Consider the following 27,548-nt stretch of genomic DNA (forward strand, 5'->3'; position numbering starts at 1 on the left):
AGTTTCGTTGTACATGAGCATGTATTTGAATTTATGACCATGGGCGTGTATTTATGTACAAGTGTGTATGATGTACCTGTATAGGTATCTGAATGTATACCTATGCACATGTATCATTTAATTTCATGTGTGATTGTTCATGTGTAGGTATCTGAATGTATGTACATGAGTATGTATCTATATGAATATGTTTATGACTGTGCATGTGTAGGTATCTGAATGTATGCCCATGTGTATGTATGTTATATGCACCAGTAAAACACATGTCAAGGTAAGTCATTTAGTTTTCTAAAAAGAAACAAAAGAATACATGGTACGAGTTGAAATATATTGAAACATTTATAAAAGCCTTGAATGGCGAATGAATAACATCAGCTTATTTTAATCATGGAAGAAAGAAAACACACTATTATACCTCAGTTAACGACACCAACAAGTAAAATAGCTGAAATGTCCGACATAAAGAGGGACAGCTGAGCGTAGGAAAGTCACTATTCTTGTTTTCGATGTAAGGAGTTTCGGTTAGATTCCACATTTAACAAATGTTCTCCGTTTGGAAGTTTCTCCGATTTCAGATAGGGGAATCCATCTTGTATCAAGAAGAAGGTAAAGTGAGCACAAAAGACGAATATGCATTTCATAGGCTAAAATATTGTCGAAAAACGTAATGTTGTGCCTTCAAGTCGTTCTGATAAAACGGTCTTGTGCGCCAAGATCAAAGTTATTTAACTGGCGATATAATGATTGTCGTCTGTAATAATTATACTGTAAATTTCGAACTTTACGCCGACTATGTTCACGCATAGCATAAAAAACGCCTGCACGAATGTTGCGTGTTTGCACAAAATCTATAACACGTTGTAATTAAACAATCAGTGCCTAAAACCAATCAAAAACTTTGCTCATAGATAATGTCAATGGGATATCCCCAACTTTCTTTCCAATAGTATGGATTGACAATAGTATTGAATAGACAAGCTGCAGCCTCTGTTGAACTGAAATCGAACGATAATTAATTGTTGAAAGTGCATTGCAATGAGCCGATCAAAATATGACTGATGTTCATTTGCACAAATAAATTATCGTGGATTAATACAGTACATTTTGCGCATCAAAGGGTATTTATTAGATGATATTTAAAACATGTTTCTACTCCATAAACTGGTCAAAGCGTGTAATTATGTTTTCATTTATGTTTAAATGTACACTGGACATTGATTTTGTGCTCTAAGGGTTGCTCAACTGGGGCATAAAATCTGCTGTGAATTAATAGGTTTATACAATGCAGACATAACTAGGCTGTAATGACACGTGTCAAGACAACAACATGATGTTGATGGGCAACTTACCACCATGACCTGAAACACTAAATGAGCCTCACACACTAGGCCAATAAGGGGATTTGATCACTACTCTGTTGATGAGAGCTAACTTTCCAAGGCCTGGAGGCGAGATAGATTGACGTCATTCATCTATCGTGTACATCTATCTCATATGATTTCAAAACGCTGATCCACTGTAAAACTACGATAAAAGACGGGATAGTGTGTTAAACAGTCCCTGTGTTAAACAACAAAGAAAAAAAAGAAACTTATCTCAGGAAGATAAGGCAATGACATCCAGTGCAAATGAACAGATTGCTGAAGATTGCTTATAATCCTGTCAACATGTACATACGTTTCTTTCGTATCTTTCAAGCTGTGATATGGCATAATAAATAATAATAATATTTTGTAAACTTGTACAACATCTACTTACTAGTATATTTTGAAGTAGGTAATGTTGTTTGCCACTGTTTCTTATTGCTGTATTGGTGCATACGTTGGACGCTTTTTCTTATATTTGTATCTCTGGTTTTAAGTGTCAGGCTTCAGCTCCGTTCACCATTGCTATGTTTTTGCGGTGTGGAGGGTGCAAGTGTTGTTGATGGCAAGTAAAGAGACTTGTACTGCTAAGCCATGTACGTTGCCAGTTCCAATGTATTTTGTACACAATCAAACTGCCTTTCTCAAATGAATTAGCTGCATCGTATAGGATGGTGGCTTTGAAGAGTATGCGAGTGATCAATGAGTTTTAATCCGCAACAGCAATACATTGATGCATCTTGCTTTCTGCAGACAAGACAGAACCGCAACAAAATATTGTCGACAAAAGATGCCTATTGTTTGCCTCAAATTGGTAAACCTCGTTGAGTGAAGATGTCATGCTTGGAGGGTTGATGCTGGAAGATACGAAATCATAACCTCCGATGATTTGCTGCTTATTAACATCACCCAATAGGACTTGTATTTAAAAAAGGAAACAACAACAATTTGTGTGAAGAAAGATAGTGTCTTTATTTACTTAAACTACTTTTATTTATTATTTCAAACCTTCACATAATTTACCATATAATCTACATACTCAGGTTTTGGGGGGTTAAATGCACTCATCCAAAACATTTGTTCTCCCCAAACATTCCGATTTGCCTTTTACGATGGTCACCTGAATTTGAATTGTCTACATCGGTGAATAATCACATTCTGTTGTAGAATAGACCTTTTTTGTTGGAATAATCAGTGGCTTCTTGGAGTACATCACTGCAAAGGTGTTTTGGAATAAAAATCCAATTTCATTGTATAAGTCAATAGCCGCCTGATTTTCAGTGAAAGTATTGACCTCAATATCTGCTCCCTCAGGAACATGGTCAAGCATCTTTCTGATAAGTTCGTATCCCACATCGTCATTATCTGCATAGGTTGGACAGAACTCCCACCCTTTCCAGGTTTCTTTAAGAGCTGCATAACCAATGACTTCTCCAGAACTGGAGTCCACCGCGACGAAGACACGGGCAGCGTCACCAATGATGCATCTGTGAAAGATAGTTGTTCTCTTTATCGGATATGTCCGTCCATCGTATTTCTCCACTAGTTCCAGGGGAACGTCAGCTAATGTAAGAATGCGGAACTCAGTCCTCGGTAATGGCGATAGCTTTTGGTTGGATTTTGTAATGGTCATGTTGTGAATTTGTTGTAAAGGCTTGAAAACGTTAAGAGTTCGCTCAGGTTTAAGTGCGGTGATAAAGACATCCTTCTCTTGAGCTCCTGCTAATGTTGCACTTCTCAGTTTCCCACCGATCCCTTGACCTCTATATTTCTTATCGAGAACAAACATTCCACCTTGGCAGGTTACGTTGTCCTCTTGGGAGAACGTTTTGGAGTTACCTGGACATGAAACAAAACTTTGCAATGTTTTATTCGCAATTATTTTAGAAATTCAGTAAACTTAACGACACTTAAGCTAAAGACACTTTCGACAGTTTGTCACATATATCCAGTGTTTGCAACACTTTAATTTGTCAGTCAGCCCTAGGAGCTTTACAATATACAGGCCTTGACTGAAATCTGCAGGAGCATTTTGCTAAGGTCAAACCAATACAAACAAAACAGACTACACTGTACACAGTTTCATGTGGTTTCAACATTATCAGAAGTGTGTATTGTGTGAAACTGTATGTTATTGTAACACGATTGATGATTCTCGAACGATAATAAAGAAAACAATTATGGGTAAGATTACACTTGAAAAAAATCAAACCAAAACAAAACAAACGTACAGTTAACGTGCTGAAGGCCACAAGGGCCTACAAATATTTGACACTGCTGGCCCGATACAATAACATCCAGCGCTGGGTTTCCGGGCCGGGGATTATTTTAAACGCTGCTTATATCACGAGGTGGAGGGTGGGGGGAGGTTGGAACGATGAAGGCCTCAGACGTTTGCAACTGATCAGTGAAACCGATGGGGATACTGGTGGAGATTATAGTCACAACGGATAGTAGTGTGGGTAAAAGACGCAACCCTGTTTTAGTAAATCAGTAAAGAGTTCCTTCTGTTTCCCCATATTCCTTCTTCCGCAGATTAACTGAGGCAGCACTACGTGGTTCAACCCTATTTATTGTCCTTTTAGTTATTTCTGTGAGTCCTCTAGTAAATGCTGTGTTATGTATATGGATATATTCTACCGACCAGAAACTCATTTATCCATGAAGCTTTTCAAGCACCAACCTAAGCAGCTATACAACACCTTCAGATTAAGAGACTAACACAATCTTTGCTAAATGTATGGAAAATGGCTTAATATTACTCGTTTTAAAGGTCAGACAGTGTAGGAATAAAATACAGCAATGATCTATGTCACTACAAGAAACTGTGATATGACTGTAGTTGTAGCTTTATTGTGCCGATATGTCATGACAAGAAACTCTCATATCACTGTAGATATATTAATATTTTACCTCTATATCATTGCAAGAAACTATGATATGACTGTGGTTATGACAATATTTTACCAATATCCAGTTCACCAAAAGAGTTTGACCCAGGATTTGTAGGGAGACTGAAAAATGGTCCTCACGGTATTATTGATGGTCAAAACTAACAATAACTAGAACAATTCGACACTGAAACAACAACTGACTCACCAACGATTCTTCCATCTTTCTCCTCTGCTACCCACCAATTCGAGTGATCGATATCAAAACATTTGAGCAGATATGGGAGTGAACTACTCCAGCCTTCTTGTTTAGCTAGCTCAGCTACTTGTTTCACTTCAGATCGTCCTACCAAACGTCTGATCACAACTCCTGCCATAGTAGTAATGTTGAAAACACCGGGCCCCTCTTTGTCTGTAGCGTTGTTGTCGTTGGCGTCGTTGTCTGTGGCGTCGTTGTCTGTAATTGTGTAGTGTAAGTGGCTTCCAAGTGTTAGTACTGTCTGTCAACGAGACAAGGGCCGCCCACCGTACATGGATTTCACGTTTCCATGTGACAGGTGATTCATATGGAAGTACTGAAGCGTATTGAATCTGTTTTAGTCTCATTATCTCCTCCGTAGGAGATACGATAAGTCAGTATCTACTATGAGTTAGTATCTCCTACGTAGTAATTAGTATCTATCACGTAGGAGAAAAGTCCTACGTAGGACTTAGCATCTCCTGTAGGAGATATTCGATATATGTTAATATCCATTAATCTGAAATGGTCAACTTAGTTCCCCCAGACACGAAAACCATTTCCTTTTTGACTGTTTCAGTCACTGTTTTTAAGTGTTTCATTTACGTTTAGAGTCTACAGTTATGTGTTACATTTACCATAAGAGTCTAGTATTGTGTGTTTCATTTACTCTAAGAGTCTACTGTATCCTTCACCATTAGACTTGTGTGTTCAACTATACTACACATCAAACGTTTAGACTCACTAGTGTAAATGTAGCCGCAGACTTCAGTCAAGTATTCCAAACTAGGTCTTCAAAAATATTCCATACTGTTTAAAGGTACTGTTTACACATACACTGATGTATAAAAAACAAATTCATAAAATTGACAGGGTTATTGTCATGTGTTTAATAAATTACTAAATTCGTTGAAAAATGGCAAATTCTTATCAAAACCTTACACCAAAACGCAGCAGTTCACATGCACGATATTTGCACGTACTTTTCAGCAATTTGATGAATCATCCTCGTGCAATTAATCTATAATCAAATATACCCTTATACTTATACATACAAGTATAATGACAATCTTCTGCCTTTTTAAATTCTGTATTGCTTTACGCCGCATTCAACAATTTTCCCCCCGAGTCAAGTCAACCTTTAAACAATGACGAAAAAACAAACCGCAAACGAGCGTTATATAGGTTCCAAACTAGCCTCATATAAAGACAAGCAAAACTTTCGTAGGACGTGTCATAACGAGAATTTTACATTAGAAACTTTCCCTCCTCCTCTGTCTGTGTGTGTGCGTGCGTGAGTGCGTGTGTGTATGTGTCTGTGTATGTGTATGTGAGAGAGAGGGAATACCCATAACTGCAATTAGATCAAAGCCCATGTCACCCACCAATATAACACACACACACACACAGAGTGAGAGAGAGAGAGAGAGAGAGAGAGAGAGAGAGAGAGAGACAGACACACACACACTAACACTAACACTGTGTAGTAACACTGCTTTAGTGTCATAAATATGCATTGACATGCATTTCCACTATCTAATGTTCTGCATAATCAAACATTTTTCAATTTAATAACCACACTTCACAAGCCAAACCTTCAAAAGGATATATTAAGCATTACGTGGCAGATAGTATGTCCTTCGTACGAGATACTAGGTCCTACATAGGAGATGCTAAGTCCTACGTAGACGATGACATGTCCTACATAGGAGATCCGTGAAGGTCCCGGGGTAGAATAGGCCTTCAGCAACCCATGCTTGCCATAAAAGGCGAATATGCTTGTCGTAAGAGGCGACTAACGTGATCGGGTGGACAGGCTCGCTGACTTGGTTCACACATGTCATCGGTTCCCAATTGCACTGGATTGTCTGGTCGATTATTTACAGACCACCGCCATATAGCTGGAATATTGCTGAGTGCGGCGTAAAACTAAACTCACTCACTCACTCCTACGTAGGAGACACCCAAACTTGTTTCACCGTGGCCCTACTACGTTGATAGTCGTGCAAGTTGAGAGTAACGGAATTTACTGTGACGCTGCTCATGAGAAACAAAGTGGTTTCATTTCTGACTGCATTTGTCGTGAACAGCAACTGATGCGTGGTTTCCCCGTCGACATGACGTGGATCGATGAATTTCCATCAAGGCATGCTTCGAGCCGCTGGCTTACAAGTGTTTCACACAGTAATGAGCGCATTTATCATTAATGTCGGAATATTAAAAATGCTTATCAATGTTTTATTAAGGGTTCATGCATATGCTTCTAAAAGTGTTAATGTGTTATGGTCTTCTGACTGTATGGCATATGGAGAATATGGACGTTAATTATTTTATGTTTAAGCATATAAGTAAATTATAAGAAATTTGATTCGGTTAGTAAAAATGCTGCACTTACGTTATCCGAACCAAATTTTCCAATATTTTCCTGAAGGTTCAGTGCCAATGCAAAGTTAGATTATCAAACATCACTCTCTTTGGTAGGGGATTTTACTCATCTGGAAGTGCTTGAAGCAATAAAAAATGAAAAATGATAAAAGTGCTGTCGAGATGGTATCATTGCTGAATTCTTAAACTTGTTTTGAATGGATCTCCCTAAATACGTTAATGCCCTAAATTATACACATATAACAGGATAGTTATCGGCACCTCAAAAACAAGTCTTGTCGACAATATGATGTTATTTCATGTGCGCTTCCGACATAATGCACATTTTGTACATGGAACCCACCAGGCCATACAGTGTTTGATCGAAAGAGAAATTGTAAGGACCGAATGATGGGAAATCTGAAATTCTGAGGGGTCATACTATCTTGCGTCAGGTTTGATGCTGAATCTTCATATATTTTCAACTTGCTTTGCACACAATGTCCACAATAAACAATGGCTTCTGTTATATATATTGGGACATATGAACTTACGTTAGCTTACTATCGATGCAGCAAGACGACTTTCCCATACGGCTTGCCTGAAATCGATACTTGAAACTTCGAGGCGAACAGCTACCAAACAGAGAACACTTGCCTTATATGGAAATCAGTGTAAACAATTGCTCCTTACATCAAACACTGTCGCACGCGGTGATGTTTCAATGACAAATTGTGCGCAGAATATTCCACGGGACATAACTCTGTAGGGTTCGCTGTAAATGACTTCGGCCGTAACACTTTTTTCGAATCCATTATACGGTAGCGTTTCGGAAGACTGATAGTTAGTATTATTGGGAGAAATGCATTATTTCTTTTTAGAGAGGTGTGGTGTGAAATAGTAGACCCAGATTGTATCACCTATTGCAGCACGGCTCCCTTGGGAGCTGCATTCGCCGCCTTACACGCGCATCCTGCACGTCATTGGATAGCGGGACCCTTGCGCGTCACGTAGAATTTTTCCGTTTCTTTTTTGGCAAATTTATAGCCGAGCAATTAAGGTTTCCGTGATTTCCGTTCTGCGCTATATAAGTCATTTCAAATGCAATGCATTTAAAACGATGTTTCGTTCATGTGGTTCCGCAAAAGCCTATTTCATGATATATTTGGTTCAAACATACAATTCTTTCTATATCTAATATAGTATATCTTTTTCAGCTATATTTTCTTTCTATATCTATTCTCTGCTTTCAAATGCAAGACACGGAGTCCACGCACAACGTCTGCGTATTATGCCGCGTCTCCTGTGCGTCGCCAACACCATCAGTGCATGATTCGTTGGTTAATCATGTGTACATGTCTGGTGCGACTTATATTCATTAGAAAGAGCATTTCAATTCGCTTCTGACGGTGTATGGCATGTGCATGTGCGACGTTGAGCAAAGATGCTAGGCATGTCCGTATGTAATGCCGCTTGTCCGTTCCGTCGCAACGGCGCCGGTACCGGAAGTAGACTTTCGTTCTAATTTCGTTGTCCCTCATTGGATTTCTAATATCTATGATTCATTTGAAAGGTCTTTTCATGGGGTTTCTGGCGATGTATAACATGCACGTCTGCAATGTTGTGCATAGCTGTCCGCATGTAATGCCGCATGCTAGCTCCGTCGCAACGGTGCCGTTAGCGGAAGTAGACTTTCGTCCTAATTTCGTTATCCCTCATTGGATTTCTTATATCTATGATTCATTTGAAAGGTCTTTCCATGGGGTTTCTAGCGATGTATAACATGCACGTCAGCAATGTTGTGTATAGCTGTCCGCATGTAATGCCGCATGTTAGTTCCGTCGCAACGGCGCCGTTAGCGGAAGTACATTTTCTTCCTAATTTCGTTATCCCTCATTGGATTTGTTATATCTATGATTCATTTGAAAGGTCTTTCCATGGGGTTTCTAGCGATGTATAACATGCACGTCAGCAATGTTGTGTATAGCTGTCCGTATGTAATGCCGCATGCTATTTCCGTTTCAACGGATCGGTAATCGGAAGTTAAGTTCGTTGATAATTTTTATATCGTTTTTGCGATCCTAAATGCATATGAATGCCCTTTCAAATCTGCTTCTAACGACGTATCACATGTACATATACAATGCTTTTTGGAGACGCTACACACGTCCGTATATACCGCCGCTTTTTGCGTCTGCGACCTTTCAATGGCGCATTTGCTCTCGTGTTGCCTTATTGCGTCTTTTTTTGCTTCTAACTGCAGCACTCTAGTCTGTAGCATACATTTTTGGTATCATTAGAAAGCTCTTCTGGTGGCGGCAATAATGGTGTAAACAGATTTCATCTATTCTGCACAATTTGTTCGAAAAATAGTCGTTTTTTGCTGTACTTTTTAAAAAATTACTATGTAACTTAAGTCAGATGTCAAATTGGATGGTATTGCCAGGAAGCCCATTTAATGGCGGAGGTACATGCAAAATTTCGTTGCTCTATCTTTTCAAATAAAGTAAATCTAAAATGTGTACTATCGTCAGGTGAAAGTTTAACTATCCAACGTATTTACGTAGTTTTCTACACAAGGGGAACCCGAGCCAGCTTGGCCACTGCTCGAAAATTTACTACGTTCCCCGGGCACGAACGTAGACAGGACGGGAACGGAACGGCGATGCGGAAATTGCGACGCTGCCCTCCACGTCTGCCCACGGAGGTTGGAAAGTCCCAAGGTTGTGCATAGGGGGATAATTCCGACCTCCACCATGATCAAGCACTTGGTTGTGATTAGCGTGAGTTGTTCATACTATTCATCATTCGTTCTGCCGAAGACGCTCGATCTATAAGCGGCCATGGTGTAGCAGAACCGAAACCTATCGAGTCTTAACAGGGGGCTCAATGGCGAGTTTGCAAGAAGCAGAACGATATGCTGGTGTTGCATAGGAGGCGAGGGACGATCCCGAGAGGAGAGGCGATGATGGTAAAACGGTAGCTGGCGCAGGCAAACCCGTTGGAGTCTTGATTTGCCCGTGAGCAAGTGTAGACTTTTGCCTAGAGATGGGTGATAGTGTCGGAAGCAGAGCGACATGCTGGTGTTGCATAGCAGGCGAGGGGACGATCCCGAGGGGAGAGGCGATGATGGTGAAAGGGTAGCTGGCGCAGCGAACCGGTTCGAGTCTTGATTCGCCCGCGAGCAAGTGCATACGCCGGTGATTTTACCTAGAAGCAGGCGATGTCTCAGCCACGAAGCAGGCAAAAGACTGGTGTTGCACAGAGGTTGAGGGGGCGACCCCGAGAGGAGAGGCGATGATGGTAAAACGGTAGCTGGCGCAGCGAACCGGTTCGAGTCTTGATTTGCCCGTGAGCAAGTGTAGACTCTGCTGCCTAGAGATGGGTGATAGTGCCGGAAACAGAGCGACATGCTGGTGTTGCATAGCAGGCGAGGGGACGATCCCGAGAGGAGAGGCGATGATGGCAAAACGGTAGCTGGCGCAATCAAACCCGTTCGAGTCTTGACAGGAGGCTCTAAGTCGATTTGGTGGTAATTGTACATGATTTGCCGTGCGATTCCCTAAGGTGTGGCATATGGGAAATGAGCGGTCTATTGCTGTAGTGTCTACAGCTACGTGAGACATCTACTTGATGGGTAGATGCGACGGCATGACATGCCAGACGGACATTGACGTTTTGTTATGCATGTTGATGTAAAGTGTTCACGTGTGGCAGCTCAACTGCCAACAGTACTTGAAGAACCACGACCTCCTTCCTACGTCGACTCAAGTGTGCCTTCACAGCAATCAAACTTTGGAATGAAAGTTGTATCCTTCCAGGTTTCATGATTTGTATGATACATTTGTGTTAACATATTTGAGGTATCTGTCCATTATGTACGGCAATTGTATGGGTATTCAATAATTCGTGAGCTATGGTTATCATGGTGCATGCTAAATTAAAAGAACACCTAACGCTGTTCCCTCCTAATCCAAACCATTAACCTCCAATCAAAGTAACATAAAATTAAAACGGAAAGTCTACACTAAATCACTAACCCATTCCGAATTAACCTAAATGACATAACCTTAAAGCTAAAATCAGCAATACCGACAATGTTAACACTAAACCGCTAACCCAAACCTAAATGACATAAATTTAAAGCTAATACCATGAATACCGCGGTGCGTATGACTGAATAATAAACACTGACAATGACAGAACGTAAAAGTGGAGATAAATGCCAAACTAAAAGGACAAAAGAAACGCCGCCTAAAACACTTAACCCCAAACCAAAAACATTAAATTAACGTGAAAAAATTACCAACAGAGAGAAGGTGACTACGAAACTCAAACATTACCAACTCAAAAAACAAAAACACCTAACACCACTAATAAAAACTAAAAGCGCGGAATAAACAAAGTAGGTGGAAAAGGGTAGGTGATGTAACCCTTGACCCAAGTGAAATGCTATACTTGCATCAAGGTCTACAAAGTCAGTCGGTCGGCCAAGGCATTGATAATATGTTACCGGGTGAAGGTGCCATATTTTCAATGCCTACAAACTGACCCGGAAAAATTGTCTTCAATTCCAGCTGGTGTGATGCTTAATACCGGGTTTCCATGTTTGCCGATGGTTTGATGTTGCATGGAAATGTAGCCTTGGCATTGTCTTTAGTTCCAGCTGGTGTGAACGTACTCCCGATAGTTTGATGTTGTATGGAAGTTGTTTGATGTTGTATGGAAATGTAGCCTTGGCATTGTCTTTAATTCCAGCTGGTGTGATCCTTAATACCGGGTTTCCATGTTTGCCGATGGTTTGATGTTGCATGGAAATGTAGCCTTGGCATTGTCTTTAGTTCCAGCTGGTGTGAACGTACTCCCGATAGTTGTATGGAAGTTGTTTGATGTTGTATGGAAATGTAGCCTTGGCATTGTCTTTAATTCCAGCTGGTGTGATCCTTAATACCGGGTTTCCATGTTTGCCGATGGTTTGATGTTGCATGGAAATGTAGCCTTGGCATTGTCTGAAGTTGTTTGATGTTGTATGGAAATGTAGCCTTGGCATTGTCTTTAGTTCCAGCTGGTGTGATCCTTAATACCGGGTTTCCATGTTTGCCGATAGTTTGTTGTTGCATGGAAATGTAGCCTTGGTATTGTCTTTAACTCCACTCCGTGTTTCCATGTTTGCCGATAGTTTGATGTTGAATGGAAGTTGTTTGATGTTGCATGGAAATGTAGCCTTGGTGTTGTCTTTAGTTCCAGCTGGTGTGATCCGTACTCCCGATAGTTTGATGTTGTATGGAAGTTGTTTGATGTTGTATGGAAATGTAGCCTTGGCATTGTCTTTAATTCCAGCTGGTGTGATCCTTAATACCGGGTTTCCATGTTTGCCGATAGTTTGTTGTTGCATGGAAATGTAGCCTTGGTATTGTCTTTAACTCCACTCCGTGTTTCCATGTTTGCCGATAGTTTGATGTTGAATGGAAGTTGTTTGATGTTGTATGGAAATGTAGCCTTGGTATTGTCTTTAATTCCAGCTGGAGAGAAAGCGAAGACACTGCCTTTGTGATTCTTAGTGTTACTAAAGGTCACCCTCACACAAGACAAACACAATCACATCACATCACTACATTGTCTGGAATTGTGCCGTGATTGGTGTCATGTTTGCAGAAGCACTTGTCGGGGTGGGACACACAAACTTGGCTCTGATGCTTTGATGGTTATGCCTAATCCATGAGTTTCTGAGTGAGACATGGAAGCCAACCAAAGTGGCGGCAATTGAAAGCACCAATCATTGATTCGTTGTTTTATCCCATAACTGAACGAGATGAGTGAGTCGTGTCAGGCTTAAGTACACAAGGACACACAGCAAACCAAAACACATGCCCCATAAAACAGACACAAATACTTAAACTCAACAAGCACCTCAGACACACTGATCTGCCAAAACCTGCCCCCGCCACATCACACACTACTCTCTCCTTTCACTCTCGTCACAAACCCCTTCAAACACATCCACATCTTCCACCTCCTCCCTCTCCCCGTACCAAGTCCCCTCCCGCCCATCCAAACCCTCCCGTCAAACCCGCCCCCCTCCCCAACCGTCACCCCCAAACCTCTCCCCCATCCGCCTCACCAAACCCACCAACAAACACCAAAACCCCACCCACCCCCAAGAACCCAAACCCTCCCAACCCAAACCAAACCCAAAGCCCCAACCACATATAACAATCACACATGATACATGATGTTTTTAAATTATAAGACGTGTAACATTGTACTCCATTCCATTGATACACCAACAATGCCTGATACTGCAGTTGTGATTCTACCCTGCAGCAGATTGTCGGTTTCAACATTCAGGATACAGTCGAAATGACGATATTTCTGTCTTTTTGTGTCAGTCGTCCACCACCAACCAACTGCAGTATCAAATTAAAAACATAAAACCTGGTTCATGGTTCCTGTCACCGCACAATGGAATGTCCCATACTTTCTTTTCAATAGAATTGATACACAAAGCGAGGGTGTTGGTCAACTTCAGAAAAGTTAAAGTATGTTGAACCATCAGCAGAAAGTAATTATATTCTGATAAGTATCTTAGACCACTTGGTAATCCGTCGATATTGCATAAGGATAGGCCTGACTGTTCACATTGTGCATCATGTGATTTCCATTAATGGAGATACAGATCGTACCATGAGCATATTAATTCACGGGGGGAATGAAGCCAGTTAAACCCCAACAATAATTCTTACAAGTTGCTGACTCAGTTGAATTTAGACGTTAAACTGGAATTGAATGTTGAAATCACATTGTGTACCATGTGATTTCCACAAATACAGATACAGAACGTGCATGAGCGTATAGATGCCAGAAGGTAATATGATCAGTTAAGCCTCGACAACAATTCAGAGTTGTAGCCTCAGCTTAATTAAAACTGATATTGAAATTATAATTCAATTCTTTGTTGAAGACACATTTCAATAAGTCTATTAAAAGAAGAATAATATCCATTCACACAAATATATTATCATTAATGAATACAATGCGGTTCTGTTCATCACTGAATATTTATTGTTTATATTTTTCACATTGAAATATATTTTTACTCCAAGAATCGGTTACAGCGTGTGATGATCTTTTCATTCATGTTTAAATGTACACTAAACATTCCTTTCATGCACTGCGAGCTGTTCACCCGGAGCATAACACTGTTGTAAAGTAAATAGGCTTACACAATACAGACAAAACTACGCTGTTATAGTATAAGTCAAGATAACAAACTGTGATATTGCAAGATAGAGCAACATTCCAACAAGAGCTAGAGTACAAAAAGAGCTTCACACAACAGACCCAAATAGGGATTTGAACCATAACTTTCAATCTTACTTGACTATTGATGAGAGCTAACATTACAAGGCTAAGAAACAAGAGAGATTGATGTCATTCATCTATCGTGTACATCTATTTCATGTGATTTCGAGGCATAGATGTACAATAAAACTAACTGAAAAGATGGGATATTGCTGAGTCCTGGCGTTAAACAACAAAGAAAAAAAATATAACCCAACCCAGGTAGATGTGGCAATGGCATTCATTTCAGTTGAAAAATGTTTTACATGAACAGAACAAAATAACCTTTTGAAAACAACAGATGGCGTAATAGGAGAATTGTGTGTGTTATCCAATTGTCTACGATTACTACTGTTACGGTTAAAAATTGCCATGACGAAAGGTGTAAGAAATCCCCCTCAAAAGTATAACACTGACAAGTCTGAGGTTTTCAATATTGTATTGAGCAAAACAAAGGCAAAAATATACAAATTCACAAGAGAGGTTTCATATGCAATGCAAATGAGTCAGTTCTAAAATAATGGGTCACAAATATAATGTCAACTCACCGAAGTCTTGATATGAGAGTGAGAAACAGTTATACAGAATGTAACACAACGAGCGGTCAGGCAGCGATTATGAAGATCAAGCGTTGACGGAGGCAGATACATACTCCAGTTGTCTGTGTGCATTTCCCTGTGGACAACATCACAACTAGCCTTTATATATAAAGTCAGCAATTCCTGAACGTTCGAGCACTTACGCCATCACCGTAGAATGCTCTAGACCAGCCCTGTGTGTACCTCATGAAATAATCAAGGGGAGATAACTCTATAGAACTACCTTAAAGGCCTGCCGATAAAATACTTATACCACTGAACTTCTATCACATGGAATGTGACCCATAATAATTATTATTAAAAAAAAATAAACATTGCGACCCAAATAATAATTATTACTTAATTAATAATACAATTTACAGAAAATACACTCTCGTAACGATACCTTTACCCTGAAGCAACAACCGCCACTGAACCACTGAGATGGAACTGATACATTTCAATCTATTCGATGAATTTCTCAAAAAAAGCAGACTTAAACATTCCACTCTTTTTACTTCACATTGCGTCATCATCCTTTTGTGTTAACACGTTTTCATAATTATAAACGTATGGAACAAATGTGTCTCAACAGCAGAATGATTGTGATAAGTGTGGATGTTATTGCCTGGACTGATGCGCTGAAAGTGGATTGACTGGATTGTCTGAGAAAGCATCTCGGCTGATGGATAGGCTGTGTAGCCATTATAATATACACTGACAATGTCATAGAATATCTTATCTTCTGGTTGATACTAAGTGCCAGGACAGTGTTTCTATTTGCAATACGATTATTTTATACGTCTGCATTATAACCGTATACGTGTATATTTTGTAAACGTGTATTGACATGTTTGGTTATCAAGTTGCATCTACTCGTACAATTTTGAGTGAGTGAGTAAGTGAGGTAAGAATTAAAGTCACATCAGCAATATTTCAGCCATATCGTGACTCAAACATATTCGATATTCATGATAAATACGCATAATAGATAAAACCTTGTAAACGAAGGACAGTAAAATTATATCTTTAAAAGCAAACGACTATTCTGGACAAATAAAATGTAAAAATGGCTATGGTAGATCACCATACTAGGGCCCTTGAGTACTTAGATTGCTACCTGCATGATCCTGTACATTTTGAGGACGCTAATGTTGTTTATTATTGTAGAATCTCCAGTAAAATATGGACTGTTGCATACGTTAGGAGGACTCGGGAGCAGACCTCTTTCCTATAACTGTATCTTTGGTTTTAAGTGTCGGGCTTCAGCTCCGTGCACCATTGCTGTTTTTGCGGTGTGTGCATGTGTTCACACGAGAACAGGGTGCAAGTGGTGTTGATGGCAAACAGACTGTGTAGTGTTATGCCATGTACGTTGTCAGTTCCAATGTAGCTTGTACACAGTCAAACTGCCTTTCTTAAACGAATTAGCTGCATCGGGTAAGATGGTGGCAATGAGGATGGTGGCAATGCGAGTCAGTCAGTGAGCGTCAAGACGCATGAGCAATACTGCAGCATGTAGGAAAGGTAATGATGTCAACTTTAGCATTGTCTGCTTCAACACAGAATCGCAACAAAATATTCTTTTCTCGTTCTCTGAAAAGTATGACACGTGTTTCCTACTAAATAATAAACCAGTTTTGGCAAAAGATGCCATATTTCATTTTCCACCACCATTTTCCAGTTTGAAAATTCCGGGCTGAATGAAAGATAATTCCGCAGAAGAATAACTATTTTAATTGATGGTCATACCCGTTGAGTAAAATGCCACAACGTTTATAAAAGACAGCCTGGCGAGTTGAATATGGAAGATAAGAATCATAATTGTCGACCATTTGTTGCTTAATAACACCACTTGATGCGACTTCCTGCGTTTGTTTTTTTAATAGAGGAAAGATGGATTCTTTTAGTGTTTAAACTATTTTTTCATCATATGAAAACTAGTAGTAGGGGGAATGGTGGTACGGGACTGCAAAGCAAATTCGCCTGCAAATTTGCAGAAAAAACCAGAGTGCACCCACATCTTAGACAAATTATACTACTTTTCATCAGCAAAAACCGTTCACATATAAATTTAAATAACTCTGAGACGTATTGTATCACCCAGCAAAGTTCACCCCAATTAGAGATATTGTAGGTATATGGCATAACCAAAATGCCAGGAACCAAACTATCACGTGAAGCCTATGTCGAGATCTGATCAGGCCATTTATCCATTCGAGAAGCAAAGAGGAAATATTACACATCGCAAACTAGATAGATCCGGGACACAAACACAACGTTTGATTTTGAAAACCTACTAAATAATTCATATCTTTTCCTTTCTGACCGAGGGAAACAAATCTTGGAGCAATCGGGCTACACCTTCTATGAGCGATACCAAATTTCTCGGAAATTTCTTGAACTCTATTTGCTGCTCTTTCGCGAGTTCGTAGAAGACGGCAAAATAGTCGATTTTGTGTACCTCTATCCACCACACCAATTATACTCACAGACTGCCCGGAACCCAAGGACGGACACAACCGATGCGCCGATTGTCCCGATGCGATACCAAAACTCCACACCATCTTAGACGGTGACAACTTGACTTGCAAGTGCGGTACCATTGACCACTGAGGCAGCAGCAAGAAATGTATTCTATGGAGAAACAAAAGCATTGACTACACACAACACCCCCCACTCGAGGTTCCAGAAGAAATAGCGATTGATGACTGCTTCAATCATGTGGATTTGGTTATGATTTTATACTTCAGTGTAGTAGTTTCCAAATGTATTTATGAAATCTGTAACACAAAGGTTAAAAGCTATGTACTACAATTCTGGACTGCCTCGCTAACTCTATCACTCACATGTTCATTATATACACTTTTAAATCAGGATGAGTGAATATGGTTTTATGCCGCTTTTAGCAATATTCCAGCAATATCATGACATTGTACCCAGATCTCATTGCAGAGCGTTACCTCTTTGAGGACATCAACTACACGATCACGTGCACGTGTATGGGGCTACTGCGTTGTGCACGTGCACATCATACGTTGTGTTTAGGGGTGGTAATAGAGGGCAATGGTGGTGCGTTCATAGAGATGCTGTCCTTGAAACGTTTGTTAACGTTTACACTTCCTATCCGAAGTTCAGGTTCCCCTACCTTTTTGAATGAGTATAGAAAAACGAGAGATAAGAATGTTCTACTAGAAAAAAGGACAGTGCATCTTATGTGACTTAGAGGTGACAGAGAATGAATAATATTTTATATTAGTTTGGCGGTATTTTCACAATTTCAGAATGTTATATATCCCACTGTTTTACCGCATCAGACATTGTAAAGAATACTGCCACTGTGTATCTATTAAAGTTATTGTTCATAGCAAAAAAATTATCTTCGTCGAGACGAGCGGACGGTTTAAGCTTTAGGCTACCCCACAGCCTCTGTATTAATACGGAGGAATGTTCTCCACTTGTATGTATATTCAGTGATTAAAGATTAAGAGGAATTCACAAACTATAGCCTCACTGAAAACAGAGCAGACCTTTCGTTTCAGCCTCTGTATTCCTTTGTATGTTCTTGTGAGTTGGGCTTTGTTTGTGTATGGTCGATGGGAATTGTATGTGGTCTGTTTGGTTATCACCCTGTTGGTAGTTTTAGATGTAAGTGGTAGTGTGTTTGTACAAGTGGTGTGAGTATTTACTGAGTGTAAGTATTAGTGTATGAGCAAATTTAATGTTAAGGTTACTTAAAGCCCTTAGCTTTTGACATGGCAGTGTTCTGACTTCTTTCCGGTCTCCCTCATTAACCTTTATCAGTTCTTCCTAAAGTAGCACAGGATGTTTATTTTAATTGGAAGTGGATATTGGCGAGTATAAAGATAGGTTAAAACTCTTACACCACTCTTAATGTTACTAGAATCACAAATACAAAGCAGTAAGATTTGATAGAAATATCTGTTATGATAACAACTGTCAACTCCCAAGTGAAGCATGTTCCTGATGATGATTTATGGCCTTATGCATCATACTATCCTACAATTATTTTACGTGCGCTTTCCGTACATGGAGCTCGCCAGGTCATATTGCCAAGAGCAATGTACTGTTACACCTGTAACTGTTTAAAATAGAACTCCCAGTCTCCCCGTGATGGATGTAGATTTGTTCTTTAAAACCACGTCTTCTTCTTTCTAGCTTTACCTGGCAGCTGCTTAAACACACATACTAAACGAGCCAATCAAGGTAGGGCACCTAGACAACTATAGGTTCTATACATTTTGTAATTTTGAATTTTTTTCTAAAGCTGATATATTATCTGTATTGACTTCTTGTATTGAACTGCATGTTTCTTTCAGTATTCCTTGGTGCTTTATAAAGGCAGCATTATGGATGTATGATACACACCAAGTTACAATTGACCCCCATGCTCTAGGACTGTGTATAAATGAGACTGCCCATAAATGACAGTATGTTACCATATCTTAGCTGCATGATTACCAGTAGATCATCAAAACAGACCCATAAATCAAACACCTTTAATCAAGTATAGTCACAAACGTCACGATAGGAAATATGACTTTACGCCAGCCCTCGACACATCCGTTCCAGTTATTATAAGGGTAACGCTGTTTGTCAGGGCATTATCATTTGCAGAAGCCCAAGGTCTTTCACTAACTGCCCGACGATGGAGGGCAGTTGAAAAGACCGAGGGCTTCTGCAAATGATAATGCCCTGAAAAATAGCGTTAACGTTATTGTAGCTAAAATGAATGGAATTTTTAATAAAATAAGAATAAAAACAGCGGTATCGGTTTAGAAGCATTTACTGCCAACAACAAAACGACGGAGGTCACTCACACACATTTTAGAAATATAGTCACGTCAAACAACACAGATGACGTCACTATTGAGAGTGACGACATTCGACCTTGACCTTTGCTCATACTACCAGCCGCCATTGTTTTCAGTGATCAACAACGTTAGACTTCAAGTCGATATTTTCATTGCTGTATGTTGTCATTTATGGTACAATTGGTATGGTTGACACAGACAGGAAAGTGCATAGTGGCACAGACGCATGTGACAAATGTGACATGTGGCAGATATATGGTCAATAATGAACCCAAGTTCAATCGAGCCGTAGGTGATTAAACTTCAAAAGCTGAGCTACTTATGACGTCACCTAACAATGGGCTTGATAATGGCCCGTCGCCAAGCATTTTGCGGGCATTATCAAGTTACAGTGGCCCGCTTATTTCTGATAACGTGCGGTCGTTTTAATGATAATTCTATCCATTTTAGCTATAATAAATTGCATTCTCTTCTTAACGCGCATATAGAAAGTCCATTCTTTTGTTTGCGTCTGAAAATTGACGATTTAGAGCACATATCCAGAGATTCAGGATGGTGTATGTGAACTTTGTACTTATTATGAAAGACATGTTCTTTCTAATAATGCAGCCAATCAACAGTCCGCACAGGCTCAATAGCAGTCAAAGATATCCTTCGCCCCGACCTTGTTTCAGTCATAACACATGAGTACTTTTGGGAGGAAAGGTGATCCATTTCCTGTGGGGTGGTACATAAAAGAGACTGCCCATCGATGATAGTCTGTTGCCATGTGATACATGATTATTAGTAGGTCATGGAATCAGACCCATAAATCTAACAACTTCAATGAGGAATAGTCACAAACGTCAAGTTAAGAAATCTGATATAAAGAGTCCCATTTGGATCAATGTGATATTCAGGCTGATGAATGTGAACTTTGCATTTTTAATGAAAGGTAATTTTTCTATGATACTCTTGTTTCTGAATAATTACCTTGTAGCTTTCCCTAAAGATCACACTAATTAAACGTTTCAGAAACGTTTGTTGAACCCCATATATAGAAGACTATTCCAACGGAAGATAGCGATCTGGAATGTTACACGAACCCATCATATGAATTCTCGTCTGAAGCAATTCTAGGTGCCTAACAGACATTTGTCAACCAGACTCATAATCATCAAAGTGGTGTTTTGCTTCACAGAGGCTGGAACCCACGGACCCAGACACAGTTTGAGAGTTTGAAGGCACATAAACACTGACTACGTTATGGTGTGCGGATTTGTCGTCCACGACACCTCATTTTGAAAACCACTCATTGGCTACCCGCGTAATATTCATGCACGACAACAGAAATCCAACCTGTTTCCATGCTGTGGGAGAGCTCCTGGGCAATAATGATATTGAGACACTCCCTTGGCCTGCAAGGAGACCTGGGACATCCTTGGTTGTCGTTTGTACAAATGACAGATCATGGGTTTAACTGCGAATTGACATAACCTCATTTGCACTTTTTCTCCTGCCAATCATTCAGGTATTACTTTCCGGAATTATATTGAATAGCAGCCCCAAGGTGTTCAAAATGTCAGCATGAAATCCTAGTTCGTTTTATTTAGGACTTTATGGTTAGGGCTGGTCGGAGGCACACGCCATTGCAGCCTAGTTATGTCTATGCTGTGTACACCTATTAATTCACAGCAGATTTTATTCCCCACTTGAACTACACTTAGAGCACAAAATGAATGTTTAGTGTACATGAATGAAAATATAATTATACGCTTTGACCAGTTTATGGAGTAGAAACATGTTTTAATTATCATCTGATATATATCCTGTGATGCGCAAAGTGTACTGTATTCATCCACGATAATTTATTTGTGCAAATGAACATTATTCATGTTTTTGATCGGCTTATTGAAATACGCTTTCAACAATTCATTATAGTTCAATTTCAGATCAACAGAGGCTGCAACTTGTTTCATTGTTTGGGTTTAACTGGCTTCATTACCTTCGTGAATGAATACATTCTGGTACAATTCGTATCTCCATTTGTGGAAATCACATGATATGTATGTGAAAAGCCAGGCCGATCCTTATGCAAGGCCGGACGGTTGAAAAAGTGGTCTAAGATACTTATCAGAATATAAGGATAATTAATTTCTGTATCCATACTATTGAAAAGAAAGTTGGGGATATTCCATTGGGGGGTAATATTATCTATGAGCCAAGTTTTTATAAGCATTTAGGTACTAATTGTTTAAATGCAACGTGTTATAGATTTTGTGCAAACACGTAATGTTCGTGCAGGTGTTTTTATGCTATGCACGTGAACATAGTCGGGGTAAAGTTCGAATTTTTAAGCAGTATTAGCAGACTACAATCATTATATCGAGAGTTAAATAACTTTGATCTTGGCGCACAAGACCCTTTTCATCAGAACGACTTGAAGGCACAACATTACGTTTTTCGACAATATTTTAGCCTATGAAATGCATATTCGTCTTTTGTACATGACTTACCCTTGCATGTGCTTACTAGGTGCACATAACAAGCATACGCATGAGCATACATTCAGCTACTGTCACATGTACAACCATACACACATTGCATAAATACATACACATGGGCATACATTCAGATACCTTCTCATGTAGTATCATACCCATATTACATAAATCCATTGAAAATGGACATACTTTCAGATACCTACACAAGTAGAATCATAGATGCATACACACGGACAGACGTTCTGTTACCTACACATGTGCAATCATACACACATTACACAAATACATAAATATGGGCACACATTCACATACGTTTACATGTACAATCATATAGACATTGACATAAATACATACTTGGACATACATTCAGATACCTTCACATGTACTACCATACACATATTACATAAATACATTGAAAATGGACATACATTCAGATACCTACACAAGTAGAATCATACACATATTACGTAAATACTTACACATGTGCATACATTCAAATATCTTCACACGCACAATCATTTACGCATTTACATAAATACATACACATGGACATACATTGAGACACCTTCACAATTATAATCATACACATATTTACACAATACATACACATGGGGATACGTTCAGATATCTTAAATGTACACTCATAAAATAGGCCTTCAGCAACCCATGCTTGTCGTAAGAGGTGACAAACGGGATCTGGTTGTCAGGTTTGCTGACTTGGTTGGGACATCTCATCGCTTCACAAATCTGCAGATCGATGCTCATGTTGTTGATCACTGGATTGCCTGGTCCAGACTCGATTATTTACAGACCACCGCCATATAGCTGGAGTAAGTGAGTGAGTGAGTGAGTTTGGTTTTACGCCAGAAAATGGGCCTCACTCATTGTACCCATGTGGGGAATCGAACCCGGTTCTTCGGCGTGACAAGCGAACGCTTTAACCACTAAGCTACCCCACCGCCCCCCATATAGCTGGAATATTGCTGAGTGCGGCGTAAAACTCACTCACTCACTCACACGCACTTCTCTGTATTTGACAAAACGTTTGCATGAGATAGAGTCTTTTATTGTTTAAGCTCCTTTTTATTCATTACTTCAAAACTATAATTCACCACAAAATACCTACAGCTTCACTTTATTGAACAAAATGATCTGCGAAAAAACCCCTAAATATTTCAATTTGCCCTTTCATGCTCGTCACCTGAATTTGAACTATCTGCAGTTCTCGAATAATCGGATCCTGCTCTAGAATAAACTTTTTAGTTGGAATAATCAGTGGTAGTACATCACTGTAAGAGTGTATTGGAATGAAAATCCAATTTCATTGTATAGGCCAATCGCCGCCTGATTTTCAGGGAAAGAATTTGCTTAAATATCTGCTCCCTCAGGAACACGGTTAAGTACAAAAAGCAAACGTTCAATTTGATAGTCAGCCCCTGTTGAGCCTGCAGAGTTCAAGCTGGAAGATAAGAATCATACTCGCCGATGATTTTCTGCTTAATAACATCACCCAATACGACTTGTATTTGAAAGGAAAAACATATGTTTGCTGGAGGAAAGACAGAGTCTTTTATATATTGTATCAAAACGTAACATAATTTACCATATTATCTACATTCTAGTTTCATTTTTTTGTAAATAAATTGATCCAAATATTTGTTCTCCCTAAATATTTATGTTTGCCTTTAACGATGGTCACCTGTATTTGAATTGTCTACATCGGCGAATAATCAGATCCTGCTGTAGAATATACCCTTTTCGTTGGAATAATCAGTGGCTTCTTTGAATACATCACTGTGGGAGTGTTTTGGAATGAAAATCCAATTTCATTGTATAAGTTAATTGTTGCCTGATTTTCAGTGAAAGGATTCACCTCAATATCTGCTCCCTCAGGAACATGGTCAAGCATCTTTCTGGTAAGTTCGTATCCAACGTCGTCATTATCTGCATACGTTGGACAGAACATCCATCCTTTCCAGGTTTCTTTAAGAGCTGCATAACCAATGACGTCTCCAGAGCTGGGTTTCACCGCTACGAAGACACAGGCTGCTTCACCAATGATGCATCTGTGAAAGATAGTTGTTCTCTTTATCGGATATGTCCGTGCATCGTATTTTTCCACTAGTTCCAGGGGAACGTCAGCTAATGGAAGAATGCGGAACTCAGTCCTCGGTAATGGCGATAGCTTTTGGTTGGATTTTGTAATGGTCATGCTGTGAATTTGTTGTAAAGGCTTGAAAATTTTAAGATTTAGCTCAGGTTTAAGTGCAGTGACAAAGACATTTTTCTCCTGAACTTCTGCTAATACTGCACTTTTCAGTTTCCCACCGATCCCTTGACCTCTATATTTCTTATCGAGAACAAACATTCCACCTTGGCAGGTTGCGTTGTCCTCTTGGAAGAACGTTTTGGAGTTACCTGGACATGAAACAAAACTTTGCAATGTTTTATTCGCAAATATTTTAGTAATTCGGTAACCTTGATTTAACGACACTTTCGACAGTTTGTCACTTATATCCAGTGTTTGCAACATAATACTTTAATTTGTCAGTCGGTCCTCGGGTCTTTACAATATACAGGCCCTGACTGAAATCTGCAGAAGCATTTTGCTAAAGCCAAACCAATACAAGCAAAAGAGACTACACTGTACACAGTTTCATATGGTTTCAACATAATCAGATATGTGTATTTGTCATAGACTGGTGTTAACATTCCTAAGCGCAAGGCGCTGAAATACCAGGAAGTGAAACTGTACGTTATTGTAACACGATTGATGATCCCCGAACGATAATAAAGAAAACAGTTATTCCACTTGAAGAAAAACAAACCAAAAACAAAAGAAACGTACAGATAACGTGCTGAAGGTCAAAAGGACGTGCAAATATTTGAAACTGCTGGCCCGATACAGTATCAGCCAGCGCTGGGTTTCCGGGCCGGTCATTATGTCGAACGCTGCTTATATCACGGGGTGGAGGGTGGGGAGAGGTTGGAATGATGAATGCCTCAGACAATTACAACTGATCAGTGAAACCGACAGGCACACAGGTGGTGATTACATTCACAACGGATAGTTGTGTGGGTATACATTCTACCCACCAGAAACACATTCATCCATGAATAATATCAAGCACCAACCTAAGTATACTGAACCAAAACAGTCTAGCACCCTGGTGTCAATGAGCCTTTAAAATGATAATCCTGCTCCAAAATGTCTAATTCAAATGTTTACACTGTCAAATCTCTTGGCATTGATGCATGACGAAAAATCGAAATGCACGTACATTTCTTTCAGATGCTGATGGTAATCATGGGAAACGCATTTTTCCCTTGTTACACAGAACAAAACCATCCCGTGGTCGAAGCTTTAATGCACACACATTAGGACATTCCCCAGAACGTCAAAAACGTTTACAGTTTTCAAGCATTCAGCATGGTCCGGAGAAGAGGCATGCCTGAAAATCAGCGACACGAAGGCATTGGGAGACTGCAGGCTGGTCAAACCTGTCAGGAAGTGGCGCATCATGTTAATGTGCACAGGACCACGTTTACAATCGGCACACATTCCGCAACGATGGCGTCGTGCACAGTGGAACAGGACATTATTCACGGACGAATCACGATTCTGCGTCGATTTTGCTGACGGTAGACGTCGGGTATGGCGTCGAGCAGATGAACGTTATGATGTGAATAACGTCATTGAACATGACCGATATGGCAGAGGGAGCATTATGGTTTGGGCTGGGATCCATGCCGGGGGTAAAACGGACTTTATTGTTGTCAGAGGCAACCTCAATGCACAACGATATTGTGATGAAATCATCAGACCAGTGGTTATCCCGTTTTGATACAAAATCATGGCTTTACGTTTCAGCAGGATAACGCTAGGTCACACACTGCCATGCTAACCAGGAACTTTCTTCAACAGCACAATGTTCAACCTCTGCAGTGGTAGCAAAATCCCCACATGTCTCTCCCATAGAGCATGTTTGGGATATTCTTGACAGGAGTCTCCGAGAATTGCACCCCAATATTGATAACTTCCTTGGCCTTGAACTTACACTCGTACGGAAATGGGGTAAGATTAACGTTGGTGAGCTCAGAGCAGTTGTTGACAGTGTGACGTCGATGCACATCCACGATTCAGGCCAATGGAGGTCACACATGATACTGACAATTGTGGCCGAGTTTGGGAGTGAGGAGACGTTGTTGTGAACACTGAGCTTTTGGTGATTTTCTAACCGATAAATAAAATGCGACAATAGTATGATTTGCAAATACAAATTATTTTGGGTATAATATGATTTATGCCATTTCGCATACGCGCGTGCTAAACTTTTTGGGTTGAGTATGGTTGTACAACACCTTAGGATTAAAAGACTAGCACAATGTTTGCTAAATGTATGGAAAATGGCTTAATATTACATGTTTTAAAGGGCAGACAGTGTAGATTGCAAGAAACTGTGATATGACTGCAGTTAGTGCAATAAACTGTGATATGATTGTAGATATATTAATAGTTCACCTCTGAGTCTTGGCAAGAAGTTTTGATATGACTGTAGTTATTACAATATTTTGCCAATATCCAGGGCACCAAATGAGTTTCACCCAGGATTTGTAGGGAAAATGAACAATGGTCCTCAATGGTATTACTGATGGTCAAAACTAACAATAACTAGCACAATTCGTCACAGAGACAACAATTGACTCACCAACGATTCTTCCATCTTTCTCTTCTGCTACCCACCAATTCGAGTGATCGATATCAAAACATTTGAGCAAATATGGTAGTGAAATGCTCCAGCCTTCTTGTTTAGCTAGCTCAGCGACGTGTTTCACTTCAGATCGTCCTACCAAACGTCTGATCGTAACACCTGCCATGGTAGTAATGTTGAAAACACCTGCCCTCTTCTGGTACGCACAACCTGCGGTATCACCTGAATGTTTTCAATGCATTTGGTGTAAAGGTCGTCGGTGAAGTCAAAACAGGTATATTGCTATTTTATACTATGGATGAATTTTGTAACAGGCTTGGTATATGTTTACCGCAGCAGTTCTCAGCTGTGGCGTCCTTGTCAGTATCGGTAAAGAGAAAATAGCTACCAGGTGTCAGTACTACCTTTTCAGCTGGTCTGGGCTCGTCCACCGTACACGGGGCTCACGTTTCAGTGTGGCACGGGACAGATGATTCACGTGCAAGTTGAGAGCAACGAGATTTACAGTGGTGTGGCCAATGATAAACTATTTGTTGAGATGTACCATTTCATTTGTCGTGAGAAGCAACTGACGGACTGTTATCCCGTCAACTTCGTGTGAGTCGATGAATTTCCAACTGACTGACTGGCTGACAATGCGTTGCAAAACATTTTCATACAGTAATGAGCGCATTTATGTCGGAATATTCAAATGCTTATAAATGTTTTAGAAAGGGTTCATATTTATGCTTCTATAACGGTT

At 39.9% G+C, this 27,548-nt stretch overlaps 2 protein-coding genes across 2 annotated transcripts; both read right to left on the reverse strand.

Moving 5' to 3' along the window:
* Window positions 1–2,499: 2,499 nt before the first annotated feature.
* Window positions 2,500–4,717, reverse strand: LOC137266009 (uncharacterized). Its single transcript, XM_067801509.1, has 2 exons — window positions 4,464–4,717; window positions 2,500–3,203 (listed from the first exon to the last, which is right to left on the reverse strand). The coding sequence occupies exons 1-2, from the start codon at window positions 4,630–4,632 to the stop codon at window positions 2,500–2,502; spliced, it is 873 nt and encodes a 290-aa protein (XP_067657610.1). The 5' UTR covers window positions 4,633–4,717.
* Window positions 4,718–23,808: 19,091 nt separating this feature from the next.
* Window positions 23,809–26,972, reverse strand: LOC137266341 (uncharacterized). Its single transcript, XM_067801828.1, has 2 exons — window positions 26,804–26,972; window positions 23,809–24,512 (listed from the first exon to the last, which is right to left on the reverse strand). The coding sequence occupies exons 1-2, from the start codon at window positions 26,970–26,972 to the stop codon at window positions 23,809–23,811; spliced, it is 873 nt and encodes a 290-aa protein (XP_067657929.1).
* Window positions 26,973–27,548: the final 576 nt, after the last annotated feature.

The sequence above is a fragment of the Haliotis asinina genome, chromosome 15 (assembly GCF_037392515.1).
Source record: "Haliotis asinina isolate JCU_RB_2024 chromosome 15, JCU_Hal_asi_v2, whole genome shotgun sequence".
Lineage (NCBI taxonomy): Eukaryota > Metazoa > Mollusca > Gastropoda > Lepetellida > Haliotidae > Haliotis > Haliotis asinina.